General features: G+C 40.9%; 2 protein-coding genes across 5 annotated transcripts in view; both read left to right on the top strand.

The window, feature by feature from the left end:
- RPL17 (ribosomal protein L17) overlaps window positions 1-18,477 on the top strand; it is a 347,358-nt gene that overhangs the window by 38,118 nt on the left and 290,763 nt on the right. The window lies entirely within an intron of this gene.
- MYO5B (myosin VB) overlaps window positions 1-18,477 on the top strand; it is a 356,389-nt gene that overhangs the window by 310,308 nt on the left and 27,604 nt on the right. For 3 of the 4 annotated variants that reach the window (XM_050944626.1, XM_050944629.1, XM_050944627.1), the window contains 4 exons: window positions 4,508-4,747; window positions 5,400-5,500; window positions 13,768-13,845; window positions 17,168-17,366. In XM_050944626.1, coding sequence (XP_050800583.1) covers window positions 4,508-4,747; window positions 5,400-5,500; window positions 13,768-13,845; window positions 17,168-17,366 — 618 coding nt within the window. The remainder of the gene's footprint in view (window positions 1-4,507; window positions 4,748-5,399; window positions 5,501-13,767; window positions 13,846-17,167; window positions 17,367-18,477) is intronic. The other variant, XM_050944628.1, reaches the window with a different exon arrangement.

Genomic DNA, 18,477 nt, shown 5'->3' with positions numbered 1-18,477 from the left:
CAGGACAGCAGGGTGAAATAAAATCAAGTGGACATAGAGTTGGTCGTGTAATTTCCTGTAGAGATTCAGACATGCAGAATGTCACTTGAGCACCTTTTTGTTTGCACGGGCCATGGTTATCAATCTTCTAGATTTCTTCTTCTGTCTGGAAAAGTAGGGTAGGAGTGGAAGCACTGAGAAGTCCTTGGGGTGATTTTTTGCTCCTAGCAGAACACAATGCATACTTTCCATTGGTTTAATTGGCTGGGATGTGTATTTTCTACCTGGAACATGAAATATTAACAGAGCATTGTAGAGATTTTTCTAACAAATATAAGAAATAGAGGAAAGGACAGATTACGGACCACCACCAATGCTAATTTCTGCTTCAGATTCCAGGACTTTTAGAGGGTTGGACCTTACCCAACTCTGCTATTGAAATGCCTTTCTAGAGGCTGGGGGTTATTTTGATATATTAGATTAGGTACGGGAACCAGGTTTGCATCTGCAATACATACAAACAAGTCAGAAATCCCTGCTCCTATTGCACATTCTGATACAAAGACTGATTAATTCGAAGGAAATTTTCTCTCTCTGTGTAATCCTTTGAATGGATCCATGGACTTATCAGAGTATGTAGTTGGAGAAAGGGTTCCCATCAGCATAATTAAACCACCCCCAAAGATCGACATTAGCTATGTCAGCAGGAGAGCGTCTCCCACCAACATAGCGTTGTCCACACTGGCACACTTGTCAGCGAAACGTACGTTGGTCCGGGGTGTGTTTTTTCACACCCCGGCTGACAAAAGTTTTACCAACAAAAGTGCTAGTGAAGACATTGCCTAAGTGCAGTATGAGGAGCCTGATCACTCTGAATTTTAATCCCAAATTCTGATACTAACTCTCCCTACTACTGTGGGCAAGTCACTTTGGCACTCTGTTGAAAGTAATTTAATAAACCTCTTTGAACCTGTTGGTAGAAATTGTAATTCCAAATTGTCTTAGATGCTGTTAACTGTTCCACTAACAATGGCATTAGTAAAGAAAGGAAAGAAAAGGCAAGATACTTACAGAATGCAGGAGAGATGCTTGTCAAATCACACATACTGCTTGTATCGAAAGAGATTTTCATGTCAGCTTGAAGATCATACTGTGCCTGAAACCACTCAGAAGGAACACTATGGATAAGCCGCATCACCCACTGGATGTGTAGCAAGTTTTATGTTCAGCCGAGAAGGAAATGGAAAGATAACATGAGAGAGACATTTCCCTGTCTGTCCTTTCTTCCCAAACTGCTGGTTATTACACGTATGTAGAGTGGATGTGGGCATGGGAATCCCAGTTTTTGTTTTGACCAAAGCACCTTCTGCGCATGTAACCCTTGGAAATGCATTTGTACCAAGCATGATAGGAGCCTGGTTATGACTGGAGCTTTGGGGGTCACTAGGTGATACACATAATTTTACAGCTGAGGAATCTGAGGCACAGAGAAGTTAAGATACTTGCCCGCATTTACCAAGTGAAGCTCGCGGTAGAGATTAGAACCCAAGAGTCCTGACTAGGGCTGTTGATTTCATCACAATTAACTCAAAAAAAAATCATGATTAATCACAGTTTTAATTGCACTGTTAAAAAATAGAATACCAATTGAAATGTATTAAATATTTTTGATGTTTTTCTACATTTTCAAATATATTGATTTCTGTTACAACACAAAATACAAAGTGTACAGTACTCACTTTATATTATTTTTATTACAAATATTTGCACTGTAAAAATGATAAACAAAAGAAATAGTATTATTCAGTTCACCTCATACAAGTACTGAAGTGCAGTCTCTTTATCGTGAAAGTGCAATTTACAGATACAGGTTGGGTTTTTTTTGTTACATAACTGCACTCAAACACAAAACAATGTAAAACTTCGGAGTCTACAAGACCATTCAGCCGATTGCTAAGAAAAACATGTTTGTTTACATTTATGGAAGAAAATGCTGCCCGTTTCTTATTTATAGTGTCCACCTGAAAGTGAGAACAGGGGTTCGCATGGCACTTTTGTAGCTTGTGTTGCCAGGTATTTACCTGGCAGATATGTTAAACATTCGTATGACCCTTCATGCTTCGGCCACCATTCCAAAGGACATGTGTGCGTGCTGATGATGCTCATTAAAAAAAAAAAGTGTTAATTTAATTTGTGACAGAACTCCTTGGGGGGAAATTGTATGTCTCCTGCTCTGTTTTACCTGCATTCTGCCATATATTTCATGTTATAGCCGTCTCAGATGGTGACCCAACACATGTTGTTCGTTTTAAGAACAGTTTCACTGTAGATTTGGCAAAACGCAAAGAAGGTACCAGTGTGAGATTTCTAAAGATAGCTTCAGCACTTGACCCAACCTCTAAGAATCTAAAGTGCCTTCAAGAATCTAAGAGGGACGAGATGTGGAGCATGCTTTCAGAAGTCTTAAAAGAGCAACACATCGACGCAGAAACTACAGAACCTGAACTACCAAAAAAGAACATCAACCTTCTGCTGGTGGAATCAGACTCAGGTGATGAAAGTGATCTGCATCAGCTTGCACTGCTTTGGATCATTATCGAGCAGAACCTATCATCAGCATGGACGCATGTCCTCTGGAATAGTGGTTGAAGCATGAAGCATTAGCGCATCTGGCATGTAAATATCTTGTGATGCAGGCTACAACAGTGCCATGCAAATGCCTATTCTCACTTTCAGGTGACATTGTAAACAAGAAGCGAGCAGCATTATCTCCTGCAAATGTAAACAAACTTGTTTGTCTGATATCAGAGGGGTAGCCGTTGTTAGTCTGGATCTGTAAAAAACAACAGAGTCCTGTGGCACCTTATAGGCTACATCTGTTAGTCTATAAGGTGCCACAGGACTCTTTGTTGCTTGTTTGTCTGAGCACTTGGCTGAACAAGAAGTAGGACTGATTGGACTTGTAGGCTCCAAAGTTTTATATTGTTTTATTTTTAATGTAGTTTTTTTGTACATAATTCTACATTTGTAAGTTCAACTTCCATGATAAAGAGATTGCACTACATTACTGGTATTAAGTGAATTGAAAAATACTATTTCTTTTGTTTTTTACAGTGCAGATATTCCTAATCAAAAAGAAAGTGAGCACTGTACACTTGGTATTTTATGTTGTAATTGAAATCAATATATTTGACAATGTAGAAAACATCAAAAATATTTAAAGAAATGCTATTCTATTCTTGTTTAACAGCACGATTATTCGCTATTAATTTTTTTAATCACTTGACAGCCCTAGTCCTGACTCACAAGGCTGCTGCTGTACCCAATGGACAATGCTGCTTCTAGTGGATTTCTAATTCAGAGGGTTCTTAACTTTTCAAACAGATGTTTCAGGTGCTTTCTAGATACCAGTAAACGGGTTAAACTACAGTTTACTTGCTACCTGCCAGAAATTGTTACTGCTGAATTTGCTTATGCAGGGTGGTGGTTGCTTTAGCTTTCGAACTTTAATCCGCTGTCCCTCATCCCCTTCCTACCTAGCAAAAATAAAATAATAAATGTTGCAACCATCTCAGCAAAAATAGGTACAACAAAGTCTCATTGTTCAAGAGAAACACCTGGCGTAAAACCTGTGAATTTCTGACCCCGTCTGTCAAATGCTGTGGACTGACAGAATCAGAGAAGGAAAATTCTCTAACTGCAAACAGCACAGTGGAGGCAGCTCCTACAAATTAGATTAATAAATCCTACTGTGTTTTCAAACCACTGTAACTCACCCAGCTGGAGATTTAAAACGGAGAAGCAGCAGTGTAAACAGTGCGTGTCTCCACTTGGGGTGGAGTCTTACAACTGCCCGTAGCAAATACGTTGAACTCTTGGGTGGGTTTCTGGTTGGTGTGGTGGTGGGGATGGAGGAGTACTGTTGGGGGGTGAGGGAAATTGCAGTTAATTTTTAAAAGAGAGACAGAATTTACTAAAGGACTACCCCAAACTGTAGCTCTTAACTTTGGGTAGTAAATGTGTCCCCAGAGGCTGGCTTTTCCAAATATTCGAATTTATCCTTGGCACTTTGACCATTCAGGTGCTGATTTCTTAATTAAAAAGAGAAGTGAAGGGAGAAGTATCTGAATATTGGGTTCAGATGTCTCCTAGAGGAACTTCTTCATGTTCATGCAGGTTGAAAGTGACACTTTGTGGGATTTGCTCTTCCTTTGTTTAACTCTCTTAAGCAAAATGGGAGCGTTCTAACTGGCTCTCATGGATATCAATTACACGGTAGCAGCTACTGGTAAATCGCGAAGGGTCTCTGATTACAGCCTGGTACAACTTGAAGTAAGGGAGACAGCAGAAATAGTTTTTGAAATGCACATGGCTGGACTGGTGGCAACCCTGATATCAGCACTAGTTGGTTATTTTAGTTGTGTTCTGTAATTGAGTTACATTAAAGGCAGAACAGAAATAAATGAGGCAGTTGTACAAATGTGCTGGACGCTTTGGATGAGCTAGATAATGGATTGGTGTTTTACAGAGGCAAGAATTGGAATCGGAGAACAAGAAACTGAAAAATGAACTGAATGAGCTGAGGAAGACTATTGTAGACCGGGTGACCCAAAACAACTCATCCAGTGATGTCCAGGACAGTTATACCCTCTTATTAAACCAGCTTAAATCAGCCAATGAGGAACTGGAAGTGCGGAAAGAGGAAGTGCTTATCCTAAGGGCACAGATTATAAAGGCAGCCCAGCAAAAAGACATTGGCAAAAATATGGTAATTAAAAGGGGAAGTCTTGTTCCTTTCCTTTCTGCTCCTGTCACTGACTATTCATTACCTGTCCTGATTTCATGAAAGATGGTGCATATGCTTTTGTAAATTATAGGTGACCGTAGGTGGTTATCTGAAACTTCCCCTGTGATCTTGTGTAACATTTAAAAGGGGGAAGATGACAGGAAAACAGGTTTTAGGTCAGGTTTTGCTCTTGTGCACGTGAGTGTAAAGCAAAAATAACTCCATTTACACCTGGGTAATCGAGAGCCAAACTTGACCCCTGGAATTTTTTTCCTTCTTCTGTTTAAAGCAAGTCTGTTATGTATAAAAATCCCCCCTCGCCAGTATTTGGAGTTTTAAATTTCCACTTCATTTTCTCAAGCTTTTTGCACCTTCCATGCTTCAGACCATGATCCCGAACTATCTCATCTGCAAACCGACAGTGTGCCTCCTCAATCTGTCGTCATTACTGAGGCCCACTCTCACCTGCATGAACCCCACAGGCTCCTCCCTTGTCCACATAAGGCAATAGGCCCAGAATAGGCCCTCCAGGCAAGGCCATTAAACACACTCTTAGCATCCAGAATTTGAAAGACTTGAATGAGACCCAAGAGATTTCATGATGGTGATGATGTTGTTCTGCCTGTGAATTTAGGACTCAAACATCAACACATATACCAGCTGGCCAAACAGCGACAAGCATGTCGATGCAGAAGATGCAATTGAGGCCTACCATGGGGTGTGTCAGACAAATCGGTAAGTGCATCTTCATTGATCTTTACAACCAAGGTGGGCTTAGGCCACGAAGCAGAGATTCAGATCTGAAGTAAGATCTGGATGGTGGGGCACTGCTGGCTTTCGGAGTCTGGTTTGGGCCTGTTACAGAGAGAAAGAGCTGTGAAGTTGGGAGTAGGATCCAAAGCTCAGAGGACTGGGTCCGCTGCTCGCTGAAGGAGGGGAAGCACCGGGCAGGTGGAACAACCAAAAGTTGAAGAGAGAAAAATAAATGCCCACCTAAGCTAAGTTGCCCCCACTACATGGGCTTCCATACTGCAGAAGCTGGGCAGTGCACTCCTGCAGTATGGAAGCCCATGGAGTTGAAGGACTGAGAGATTTTAAATATAAAAATCTTAAATCCAGCCCTGATATAGTAGCAAGAGTAGAATCCGGCTTCTATTTTGGAGAAGAATTATGAGGTAGTCGTTTTAGAACACTCTTAATGTCATGCTGGGAAGTCAGTTGTTAGGAGAATGCCTATCCCATTTCCCTAGAGGCAAAAAGTCTGTTCTAGTGAAATGAGCTAATGTACACATCTATGCAGTCTCAGGCATCACCCACATTATCTGCTATTTTTGCATCTAAACTCTGAGCCAAGAAGCCTCTTTGATTACAGATTTCCTATAGTGATAGTTCATACCCTGAATTTGTCTTCCCTTATAATAATAATAATATTAATAATTATAATAGAGTTTATACTGTTATTGAGAAATTCACTTTGTGCAACTATCCAGGAATACATAAAATATATAGATAATACCTTGTGAAGAGACAAGTTAATAAGTGAATTAAATGTTTATTTTACTGCAAGGAAATTGAATATTTGCTTGTCTCTATCTGGTTATCTGACAGGAATAGAGGGTTTTTTTTCCCGTTGCAAATTTTCATTTACCCAGTATATTCATGAGACCTGACTGTTGCAGAGTTTGACTAATGGTTTCTAATAAAATAGTATACCTAGCTAGTTTGTAAACTCTGGCAGATGAAAGCGCTTTCCTTTTCCACCAGGAAAAGAAATTCATAAAATCTGGGAGGGGAATTTCTCTCCATTTAAAGGTGCAGTACACACAAAACACATGGTAACAATACTATCTAAATACACCATGTGGACAAGAAGAGAAATTCTCTGCTCAGTGGAGCGGGGCTGGCACCTTTCATCTGCACCACTGAAAATGGTCCTAGTTGGAGCTGAACTAAGTGAAGTTTGTGAGTTTGATGTTTCAAAATTCCTTTCAGATTTTATTCAGAGAAGATGGCAGTGTTTACATTGCACTTTGACAAATGAGTGTGGTGTAAATGTTAACTAACTAATCTGTTTAATTAAAGAAGAGTGATCCTATTGACTTTTTAATGATTCACTCAATCTGAACTTCTGGGTGAAGGAATTCTCAATGGTTTTGAATTAATACCATACCGATGAATCCAGACTAAATGCTTATTGCCTATCGTTCCCAAAGCAGTTTTCTCTTAAGATAATAGCACCCCTTTCAGTTGATTTCATAACTGATCACATTTTAATATGGATAAAAAATAGAAACAGGAGGAGGGAAGGATTTTTGTCTTTCGAGAACATCAACTGGAAAAAATCACCATCCAGTCAGAATTCTCCTGTTAGTAGTATGCAAATAATAATAATTAATAAACAGTGAAGGCAATCATTTATTTGTTTGTCAGTGTTTAAATGGACATCTCAGTGCTGAGCCTCTAGCCACAAGCATGGTGGTAAAACAGTATTTAAAACAAAAAATTGACCCAGGTCAGTCAAATAATCTTTATAACTCAGCTAGCTGTTTCACCTCTGGAAGAAGTCACAGTAAGACAATATACACCAACATTTTCAAATTGATAGATGTCCACCACAGTTACGATTTTAAATTTATATATAAGCACCTAAATAAAGGTAGTCTATGCTTAGCAGTGCCAAGGGCCTAAGCTTGCAGGGACGGTGATAGAGCTGAGAATAAAGGCCACTTTTTATATAGGCACCTAAATATGGATTGAGAAAACTAACTTTAGACACTAAAGTTGAGAAAATATTTGCCATAGGTCTGAAGAACTCCAGATATTCTTCCATGAGTTGTCTTCATGTATGGCTTGAAAACAGAGCACATAGAAAACAAGTCTGAACACTGGCCCGTGTATCTAACCTGTGCTTCATTTCTAGAGTTCAGACATAGCATTGCTGTGAATTAGCTGTGAGATGGAAGAGCATTCATGGTAATATGCATATGTAGACATTCCCTTTCTATACTCCTTCTGCAACAACAAGAAATACCTTGTAACCGGGGGTGGCAGGTGGGATGATAGACTCATGTAATTGTGTTAAGGCTTATCAGCTAAGCTAAAAGGAAATAAGTAGCTTTTAATGCTCCCACCAATTTTAGGTGTAAAATCTCTGTGCACCTAGAAAATTAACTCCTTTGAAGAGTGAATCTGTAGAAACAGTATCTTGGGGTTGCATGCTCTCAATGACTCCAGCTCAAATTATTCAATTTACAAGTTTAAAAAAAAAAAAAAAAGGCTTGGATGTTTTTTCAGCCAGCTTTCCAAACTCAAGCTGGTGCTGAAAGTCAGGCTGGGTTATTTACTGATATACGCCTGCTTCATCAGGAAGAAACCTGACTCAGCTCAGATATATTAGATGACTGATGTGCAATTCAGAATGCTTGACTGTCATATCCAAGGCTGAATATAGAGAGCTGTTGGTCGGGGGCGAGGGATCATTTTTCTTGTAAACTGAGCAAAATTGATCTGGAAATCATAGAGAGAGGATAACCATGGGCTTCATGATGCCATTTCTCCAGCGTCACTTTGCAGAGTAGACTCACACTTTGTGTGTGGTTTCCATTTGAGAGTGATACTTCTGACTCCCATCCCTCCCACTCCTTTTGAGAGTTACCTACAGAAAGGAAATCACTTACAGTTAAAAGATAGGGCTTTTCCTCGCAGCTGAGTAGCTCCTGCTACAGCACAGAATGTCTCTCTTTAGTGGTTCACTTTTCTTTGAAAGTCAAACCGTCAAATGAATTTTATTTTCCTTTTTTAAAGACCTTCAAACTCACTTTGGAACTGAAGTGACGTGAATCTTGTTATAACAAATGTTTCTTGGCTAGATGACAAATCTCATTTTATTCATTCATTTGTAAAATGTCCAGACACGTCATGTAAAGTTATACAAGCTCTCTTCATTTTGTCATTAAAACTGATTGCTTTTTTCAATAATTAAGACCACCACTAATGCACAACTTCTACAACACTGGTGAGACAAGATTTTTCTGGGCACCTTTTGTCTAGAATGATATGGGTGAATTAGAGGGAATGCAGAGAAAAGTAACAATAAAAAGATTCAGGGGCTCAAGGGATGGTTTTGAGGAAAGACTGAAAGAACTTGGCATGTACAGCTTGCCTTAGTGACTAAAAGGGGCTGTTCTAATAGAGTAGAGGAATTGGTAGAATGTAAATGCAAAGATGGGAAATAAATTATTTTGAGTGGTTTAAGTAAGCATAGAAGGGATGAGATTGAGCAAAGGAAAATGAGGCTATCAAGAGAGTGTTCCTAATAGTGAGATCTGTCACACTGTAGGATGGTCTCCCACCGCTTCCTTTGGAAGTGCTAGTAACTGAGTCATTTTAAAATTAGACTGGACAAAGAAGTGAAGGATACATTGTACAGGGCAATCCTGTATAAGCAGAGGGAGAGAGGAAAAGACTAAATAATCCTTTCATGTCTTCAGTGTTTTTGATTCTCTCTCAGCAGATTTGAAAAGACACTCCTCCTTTGAAGTAAGAATGGGAGAACGTAAAACACCATAAAAGGACCATCGGGCCCTTACCTGCCCAGGCTTGGTTAATCACAATCCCACTTCTTGCTTTCCTCACTTAAAGAAGGGGAGAAATCTCATGCAGAAAACCAGTAATTTCCAACATACTGGAGAATGGGAAAGAATTGAGACCTAGTCTAGACTTACAGGTTTTGGCAGCATTGCAGCATCAGGAGAGTGAAAAATTGCACCTGTAATGTACGTCAACAAAAGCCCTAGTGTAGATAGTTATACGGCAAAACAATCTTTTACCAGTATGGTGAATTCTGTTCGGGGAACCTGATTTAAGAAGAACAACTCTTTTGCCAGTATAAACTGTATTTCCACTGGGAGAGTTTACTGGTATAGCTATATGGGCAAACCTTTTCTAGTGGTGATGAGACCTCTTCCTTTTATATTGCACTTTTCATCTGAAGATCTCAGAGGTATGCAGGGATAGATATTAGAGATGGAGACAATGAGGCACAGAGGGTTGGACCGTCCAAGGTCACACAGTGAGCTAGTAGCAAAAGCTGCAGCTACAACCCAAGTCAAGTACTCAGACTAGAATCTCGTCCCGGTGCTTTGCCCACTAGAGCCAGTGGGAATGATGTATCTGAAATCATTCATGTGGCTTTGCCGATAGAGGAATTGATGTGGATGTACATCAAACCCGAGAGCTGGGTCATATCTGCCCTGTGCTTTTAAAAAAAATGATCAAGATTGATATTTGCAAGGTTCCAATAAAAATACTACTACTTTCAGTGCGGAAAAATTCCTTTCATTTGTTGGTAGTGGACCCTCTTTCCTATATGCTTTCTGTGCTCTCAAAGCCATTTCCTCTCAATCTCTACTGCGTTCTCTCATTATGATGGTTGTTCCCCTTACTTTTCTGACTTCTCTTCCCTTTCTTGGTGTCCTTTATCTTCATTTTTGTCTCGGTCTGGCTGACAGCAAAGTGAAACTGACTAGATTAAAGATTTCAAGTTGTGGGAAATATTGCTTTGGATTTTGAGATCCCCTTCAGCTTCACTGCCAGGAATGGGAAAGAGAAGTAAAGTGAAACTAACTAGGTTCTCAAATTCAGAGGGCCAGATCACCTGCTTAAAGTAAGTCAGCAGAGCTCCATTCATCTCAGTGCAGCTATGTTGATTTACTCCCGCTGAATATATGGCTCAAAAGCATAAGATAGTACAGTAGTAGTAAGTTTCTTTGATTCTGGCCAGCACTGCACCAAAGCAGATAGTACTCCAAGAGGCTAGATTTTTTTTTTGAATGCTCTGATCCATCATGATTGTTGTTCCTCTGCTGGCTGAGCCTCTTGCATTGAAATGGGGTTTAGATCAATATTAGTAAAGTAACTAAAATGCAACTAGCCCAGAATGTACAGAGAAAAGTGAACAACCAGGGTCTTGAGCATTTTCTATTGCTGCTGTTTGCCAGCATGAACCAACTGAAATGCAAACCTGATTCTTTGCTGAAACACAGCCCTGATTCTTACCTCACAAAAGGCCTAATCCCTCCATTGAAGTAATTGGCCAGACTCCAATGGGAAGAGGATCAAAATCTTATAGTGGTGTACATCAGAAGTCACTCCAGTGAAGCTAATAGTTACACCACTGTAAAACAGGTCTGAGTGAGAGGAGAAATCAAGACCACAGGGCCTAAGTTATGCCTGTACCAGAAGACAGTGAGTGAGTATGTATGAATGCATGCCCCCATGCCACTCTAGTGAATTATAGAAATGTAGGCCTGGAAGGGAGCTTGAGAAGTCATCAAGTTCAGCCCCCTACACTGAGGCAGGACCAAATAAACCTAAACCATCCTTGACAGGTGTTTGTCCAACCTCTTCTTAAAAACCTCCAACAATGGGGATTCCATAACCTCCCTTGGAAGCCTCTTCCAGATCTTAACTATCCTTATAGTTAGAAAGTTTTTCCTAATACCTACCCTAACTCTCTGTTGCTGCCAATAAGCCCATTACTTCTTGTCCTACCTTCAGTGGGCATGGAGAACAATGATCACCATCCTCTTTGTGACACCCCTTGACGTATTTAAATACTGTTAGGATGTTCTTTCTCAGTCTTCTTTTTTCAAGACTGTACATCTCCAGGGTTTTTTTAACTTTTCCTGATTGGTCGTTTTCTAAACCTTTTTTTTTTCTTTCATTTTTGTGGCTCTCCTTTGGACTCTCTCCCATTTATCCACATCTTTTCTAAAATGTATGGTGCCCAAAACTGGATACAATAGTCCAGCTGAGACTCACCAGTGCCAAGTTGAGTGGGGCAGTTACCTCCCATATTTTACATATGACACTCCTGTTAATACACCCTAGGAAGATATTAGCCTTTTTCACAGCTGCATCACACTGTTGACTTATATTCAATTTATCATCCACTGTAACTCCTGGATCCTTTTCAGCAGTACAAATGTAGTTATGCATTTGATATTTCCTTCCTGAGAGAAATATTTTGCACTTGTCTTCACTGAATTTCATCTTGTGGAATTCAGACCAATTCTCCGATTTGTCAAGGTCCTTTTTAATTCTAATCCTGTCCTCCAAAGTGCTTGCAACCCCTCCCATCTTGGTGTCATCTGCAAATTGTATAAGCATACTCTCCACTCCATTATCCAAGATTTTAAGGAAAATATTGACTAGTATCAGACCCATGACTTGTGGGACCTCAAGATATGCATTCCCAGTTTGAAAGCAAACTACTGATAACTACTGAGTACAGCTTTTCACCCAGTTGTGGACCCAACTTATAGTAATTTCATCTAGACTATATTTCCCTCTTTGCTTATTAGAGTGTCATGTGGAACTGTGTCCAAAGGCTTATTAAAATCAAGATATGTCATGTCTACTGCTTCCCCACTATTCACTAGGCCAGTAACCCTCTCAACGAAGAAAATTCCATATAATCCTCTACATGCGTATGAGCTGATTGTTTAATAATTTTTTCCAGTATCTTTCCAGGTATCAAAGTTAGGCTGACTGGTCTGTAATTCCTAGGGTCGTCTTTTTAAAGATAGGTACTATGCTTGCCCTTCACCAGTCCGTGAGTAATTTCACCTAAGCCACACTTCACTTATGAGCACGACATGTGAAACCGTGTCAAAAGCCTTAGTAAAATCCAAGCTATGAAGAGGGCTCGCAATAGACCATAGCTGATGACTTTCTTTGGATTGTTTTTACCTTCCATTGTTTTGTCCCTTTTCTTCCCAGGACTTTTGCTATGAACACAAATGACCTTCCTTCCCTGCATCCTCAATCAGGACTGCTGGACATAGTATTGCCCCTTTAGGCTTCCATGTATGGGGCACGGCCACTGACTGAAGGAACAGCATGCAGTGGCTCAGCTGGACAGCAATACTTGTCTCTTCCTTTCTGTCCTCGTTCTGTCTTTTCTAACTCTTTAATTCTGCTGTTTATCCTCCCCTTTTGCCTCCAGATCAATAATATCCATATCCACCAGGAAAAGGAATCCATAAAATCTTTTCCATAGAGAGTGATGGCCCCACTCATCCAAATTAGAAATATGTGGGCTTTGGCAAACTACCACACTCTTCTTCTCCATTACTATGATGCTTGTGTGACAATAGATTATCCTTTTTTACAGCTCTATCTGAGTTGTACATTGACTGTCACAAGCCAGTGTTGGCAATGTCACAGTTTGATACTATGATAGGCAACACTGTTTAGTGGCTTGAGCACAGGTTTGGGAGTCAGAAGACTTTGGGTTTTACTCCTGGTTCTCCCTCTGACTCAATCTGTGATCTTGGGCAAGTCGCTTCACTTTTCTGCATGAAAAGGGATAATATTGCTTGCTTACCTCAGTCAATCACCTTGAGAGTCCAGTATTGCCAACCCCAAACATTAAAAATGATGAGTTATGCCCACCCCCCAAATCATGAGATTTTAATAGATAGTAAATGTTGGCTTCTTTTAATTTGCCTTCTGGTTTTTGAGCCTTTTGAGTTCATTTGGCTCAGACTTCCCAGCTTTTCTCCATGTAGGCTAACCACTTATAAACATGAAAGGTAAGATTCTCCAAACGATGGATCTGGAAGTAAAACAGCAAATATCACACAGGACATCATAAAATCATGTGAGCTGGCAACAGTGGCTCCACCCATGACAGGGGTAGAGGAGTGCAGTGTCTGACAGTGGCTATTGTATCACCATGGAAGGGGGCACAACCACTTGACTGTGATATTACAGGGGTAGGAAGAGGATTATGACCACGGAATAGAGACGGGCTCTTAATGTACAGTTTAGTAGTGATGCCAAAGGGGAGAGAGAGCTTAATGACGGTTCTATTCTTTTTTTTAAGAGTTTGCCTGAGTGTAATGAGAACTCCTTACTTTTCCCCATTCTGTTGCAATTGACCTTTTGCCTTTCTTTCCTGTCCTCTTGTTTCCCTTTTCTGTGCCCTTTATTTCTAGCAAGACTGAGGACTGGGGCTATCTCAATGAAGATGGAGAGCTCGGCTTGGCCTATCAGGGTCTAAAACAAGTTGCCAGGTCAAATGCTTTTTTCTTCTTCCTCTTTCCTTTCCCCCACCTCTTCCATATGCTCATATGTACTCTCTCTGCCTCGCTGTCCTTTACAATAGGAACTGGAGGTGGGGCTAACCCAAGCTGAACCACCATAACTTTGAGGGGGAGATGGAACCTTTCTAAGGTTTCGGGCAATTGTGGTCCTGAGTCAAACCTTGGCACTCAGGCCAGTCTCTAGGAATATAGCAATCAACTAAAGTTTGGGTTGGGATGCAGTTCGGCAACATTACTGCAAGCATGTGTCACTGTGTACCACACTAAAACTGTGTCCATGAACCTGATCCCCAGAGGTGTTGGGAAACCTTACCCTATCTGTGGATACTGGAAGTGTTCAGCACCTTTTTGGATTAGACCCAATGTGCTTTAGAGATATTTATATTTGGTGGGAAGGAACAACGGTATTTTATGAACGAACTCCTGGCTCCATTGAAGTCATTGGCATAACTTCCACTGAATTAAGTGAAGTCAGGGTTTCGCTGCAAGTGTCATAATTATGGTCCCTTTAGATCTGACTGCACTTCTCCTTATGTAAAAGTTTATTAAAGTGCTCTGTTCATGAACACGTAAGAAAGGATGCTAAGTCCCTTGTAAATATACTCTTTTCTTTGTCCTCTTTGCATGCTCAAATTCACCTGGATTGCTCCTTTTCCACTTAATCCAATGTCTAGAAGTGTGCCAGAAGGAGGGACGCTGGGGTGGGGGGCAAGTGGGGCAATTTGCTTTGGGCCTCCCAGGGGTCCTGCAAGCCCTGGCCTGGCGGCGGTCCATGTCTTCAGCCAGCGTTTCAGCGTCGGGGGGCCCTTCAGTACTGCCGAAGACACAGAGCGTCTGAAGGGCACCCCACTGCCGAAATGCTGCCGAAGACCCGGACCACCACCAGGTGAGTACAAGCTCCACAGCTGCCCCGCTTTGCCCCAGGGCCCCTTAATGCTCTGGGCGGTCCTGGCCAGAAGGAGAATTATTACTACCTCCGACACCCATTCCAATGCACTCCTGTTTTGTGGATGAATATATCAGAGGGAAACATTGTAGGTGATTCCTGCAATTTCAGTGTCCCCCGTGCAAGGACACTGCATCTGTAATAACCTCTCCAAACTAATCACCTTTTAGGAGGATGAATAATGGTTAAAGTAGAATGTAGGAGTCCCAATTCCCAATTCTGATACTATTTGGAGTGCTCAGAACTTGTGATAATTGCATGCTAATCTTTCTACCATCTCACTTTATCCTTCTGTAATACAAGGATGATAATACTTATCTGCCTCACAGAGAGGTGTTGTGAGCCTTTCCATCAGTGTTTATAAAGTGCAATCATCTGATGAAAAGCACTATCGGGGGAAGTAGTAGTAATATTTATTAAAATGTAGTGTCAATTTTAAAGCAATCAGAGGGAGGGCAGCAGCTCTTTCGAGAATAATATGAAAAATACGACTGGGATGATTGGCTACGTACATTCTTCAGAACAGCAAATACAAGAGGACCATATTTGTCTGTGTGTTTGGTTCGGATCTAATCTGATCCCATATGAAGCTGCATCATGAAAATACTTGTGCTTTTTTGCATAGTGGAAGGTTTTGCACCTTTCAAGCCCAACACAATATCAACTTCTGACAATATTTCAGGGAGGTCAGGTTCATTATTATCTCCATCTGACAGCTATAAAGTGTGTGTGTGTGTGTGTGTGTCTGTATGTACAAATGCAGAAAATGGGGAGGATGTTGGACTCCTCTGAACAGAACAAGTTTTCAGCTGAAAATCAAAAAGACAACATTTTCCATGGAAAGTAGACACTTTGCATACACACAAACCCCAAAAACTTTGACTTGTTGAAAACCCTATTTTCTGTTGAAGCACAATTTAGATAGAAGACCTTTTTGACCTGCCCTAATTAAGGCCCTGATTCAGCAAAGTACATAGGCACGTGCCTACATTTAAGCACAAACATAGTTCTCTTGACTTTAGTGGGATGACTCATGTGCCAGACTTCATGCGTATGCTTAAGTAACTTGCTGAAGACCACACAGGAAATCAGTGGCAGAACAGAGCTAAGGCTTTGGACTTCATAACTTTCAGTCCCTTGTTCAAACCCTTAAGTCTTGCAGGAACCACTTTGCTAGCATTTATAATCTTGTTTAGATCCTATTGGAATACTTAAAAGCACTAAGGGAGAGATTTCCATTTGGTACACTATAATTGGTACTCTTAAAAATAAATTAACTTGCCAAATATTGTTTATCAGTACACCCAGCAGTGCAGCCGCATTCAGGAGGGCAGTAACCTTTATGTAACGAATTGTTCTTCCATTTGAATTAGGAAGGTGTGTGGGAGGAAAAGGAGAGAGAAATGCACAGAAATGGCTCATACGGTCCATTTTACTGAAAGTACAGCTTTGTGCTTTAATTCATCGCTGCACAGAACTACATGCTGTGCATCCACATGGAATTCTTCTCCTTTTGTGATTAAAGGCCCCCCGCCCACCCTCCGGCCACAGTTTCAATTTTCTTTGGTGCACTTTCTAAGGGGTTTATTTAACTTGTTATTCTTCAAGATGACTTTGAAAAGAATAAAAAATAAATGGAAAATGGAAACGTCTTGCAGTCTTTCTGTTGTATCTGAGTCAGTGTGATATTTTCCACATAAAGCTAAGCCTACTTTTTCAGAAGTGACTAGTGGTTTGGGGTATCTCAGGGTTTGAGCGCAAAGCTGAAGCCAACTGAAAGGGGCCTGATTTTCTGAAACTGCTTCACATCCACTGTCTGAAAATCAAGCTGCTTTAAGATGTTTCAGATTGGGCATCCAAAAATGGAAACACCTGAAATCACTGATGGTTGTTTAAATCTAGGCTTAAGTCTTAACTAATTCATACTTGTCTGTCTTTTATCTAGTTATTTTAAAGTATCTTTAGATATTTGGGTATCTCAGGAAAGGATGTATAGTACAGTAACTAAACACCTTACCATTGCTTTGTAGGAGAAGTGTAACTTTCAATGTAACCTTGATCCAGTTCCCAGTGAAGTGAATGGGTATCCTTCAGTTAACGTCAGTGAGTGGTGGACCAGGGCATTAGCACCAAACTGTCTCCCTCCCCACAAAACTACACAAATCTTCGTAGCATTTTCCCATCGCTTGAATCTAAATCATGACTGGGTGTCTTTCTAAAAGATATGCTAGAGCTAAAACAGAAATCATGGGCTTGATGCAGAAGTTACTGGGATAGTTTGGCCGGTGTAATACAGAAGATCAGAAGAGATTATCATAATGGTCCCTTCACTCCTCCTCTTATCAGGCTCCTGGAAGCCCAGCTTCAGGATCAGAGGAGAGAGCACGAAGAGGAGGTGGAAACTCTGAAAACCCAGATGGAAACCCTGAGAGAAGAGATGGAGAAACAGCAGCAGACATTTTTCCAGACCCTACAGCTACCACCAGAGGCCCAGGTGGAATTTGGCATCCAGCAAGAAATTGCACGTCTCACAAATGAAAATCTGGTAAGAGACCATGTAAAATCACTGTCCTTCGTGACCTATGTTTTAAAGACAGATCAGTGGTTGATAGAGGTAAGATGGGAAGTACTCCCATCACACCCACCCTTATATATAAAGACACAACCAGCCAGCAGAGCTGTCTTCACATAAGCTATATGCACTAGTGGTCCCAAGCACTCCCAGTGGTGCTCCAACAACATAGTGAGCAATTGCTGTAGAACACTGAACCACTGTTTTGTAAGGGTTTGATGGTGAGTAGGAGAACTCATGTTGCATGGTGTAAAAGATCATATTTTGTGATATACTAAGTGACATTGTGCCATTCTCTGGATATAAGCAAAATGGCTTACGGCCATAGTCTGGCCCTGTGAGCTTTAATATACATAGTAGGGAAGAATAACTCCCTCCGCGACCGGGGATAATGGTTGAAATGTTATGGTCTGTCTTATGCAGGAAATCAGACTAGATGATCATAGTTGTCCATTCTGGCCTTAAACCTCTGAATCTATTAATGTTGTTTATAAGTAGGGCTACGGTTTTGTCACAGAAATCATGAATTCAAATAAAGTCTGTGACATCTTGGAAATGTCTGTAAAAATGCATTTGATTAGGCCCCCAATCTGAGTGGCATGGTGACCTGGTGCACTGGGTCACAACACCATTCGGGTTTGGCTCATCCGCCCCGCCATCTCCATTTGTGGAAGGGTGGATGGGCCGTACTTGAAAGGCACTGCATCTCCATGTGCAACACCCAGAGCAGGGAGTCGTGTCCCGTCCCATAGGATAGGACCTGCTTCTGCAGGGTGAATGCAGGGTGGGCTTGCTTGCCAAATCTTCTCTTCCCCACAGGGTCTCACCTTCAACACCCCCAATAGTCTTCTGTATGGTGATGTAGCAAAAACTACATTATTTGGTGATCTTTCCGTGACACTTCATTCTTTTGCATACCTGTGCTGTGAAATTTACTGAAAATTTGTGTGCCAAAATTGTAGCCTTATTTATGAGTATTGGCATTTCCTGAGCCTGTGTGGGTGGGTAAATTCTGCTGCCTCACTAAGGAGCATCTGTTTGGAGAACTTTATCATGTTCAAACAGATGAGTCAGAATCATTTAC

Source organism: Gopherus flavomarginatus, chromosome 3, assembly GCF_025201925.1.
Source record: "Gopherus flavomarginatus isolate rGopFla2 chromosome 3, rGopFla2.mat.asm, whole genome shotgun sequence".
Taxonomy (NCBI): domain Eukaryota; kingdom Metazoa; phylum Chordata; order Testudines; family Testudinidae; genus Gopherus; species Gopherus flavomarginatus.
The sequence above is the reverse complement of the archived record's forward strand: the minus strand, read 5'-3'. Positions and strand labels throughout refer to the sequence as shown.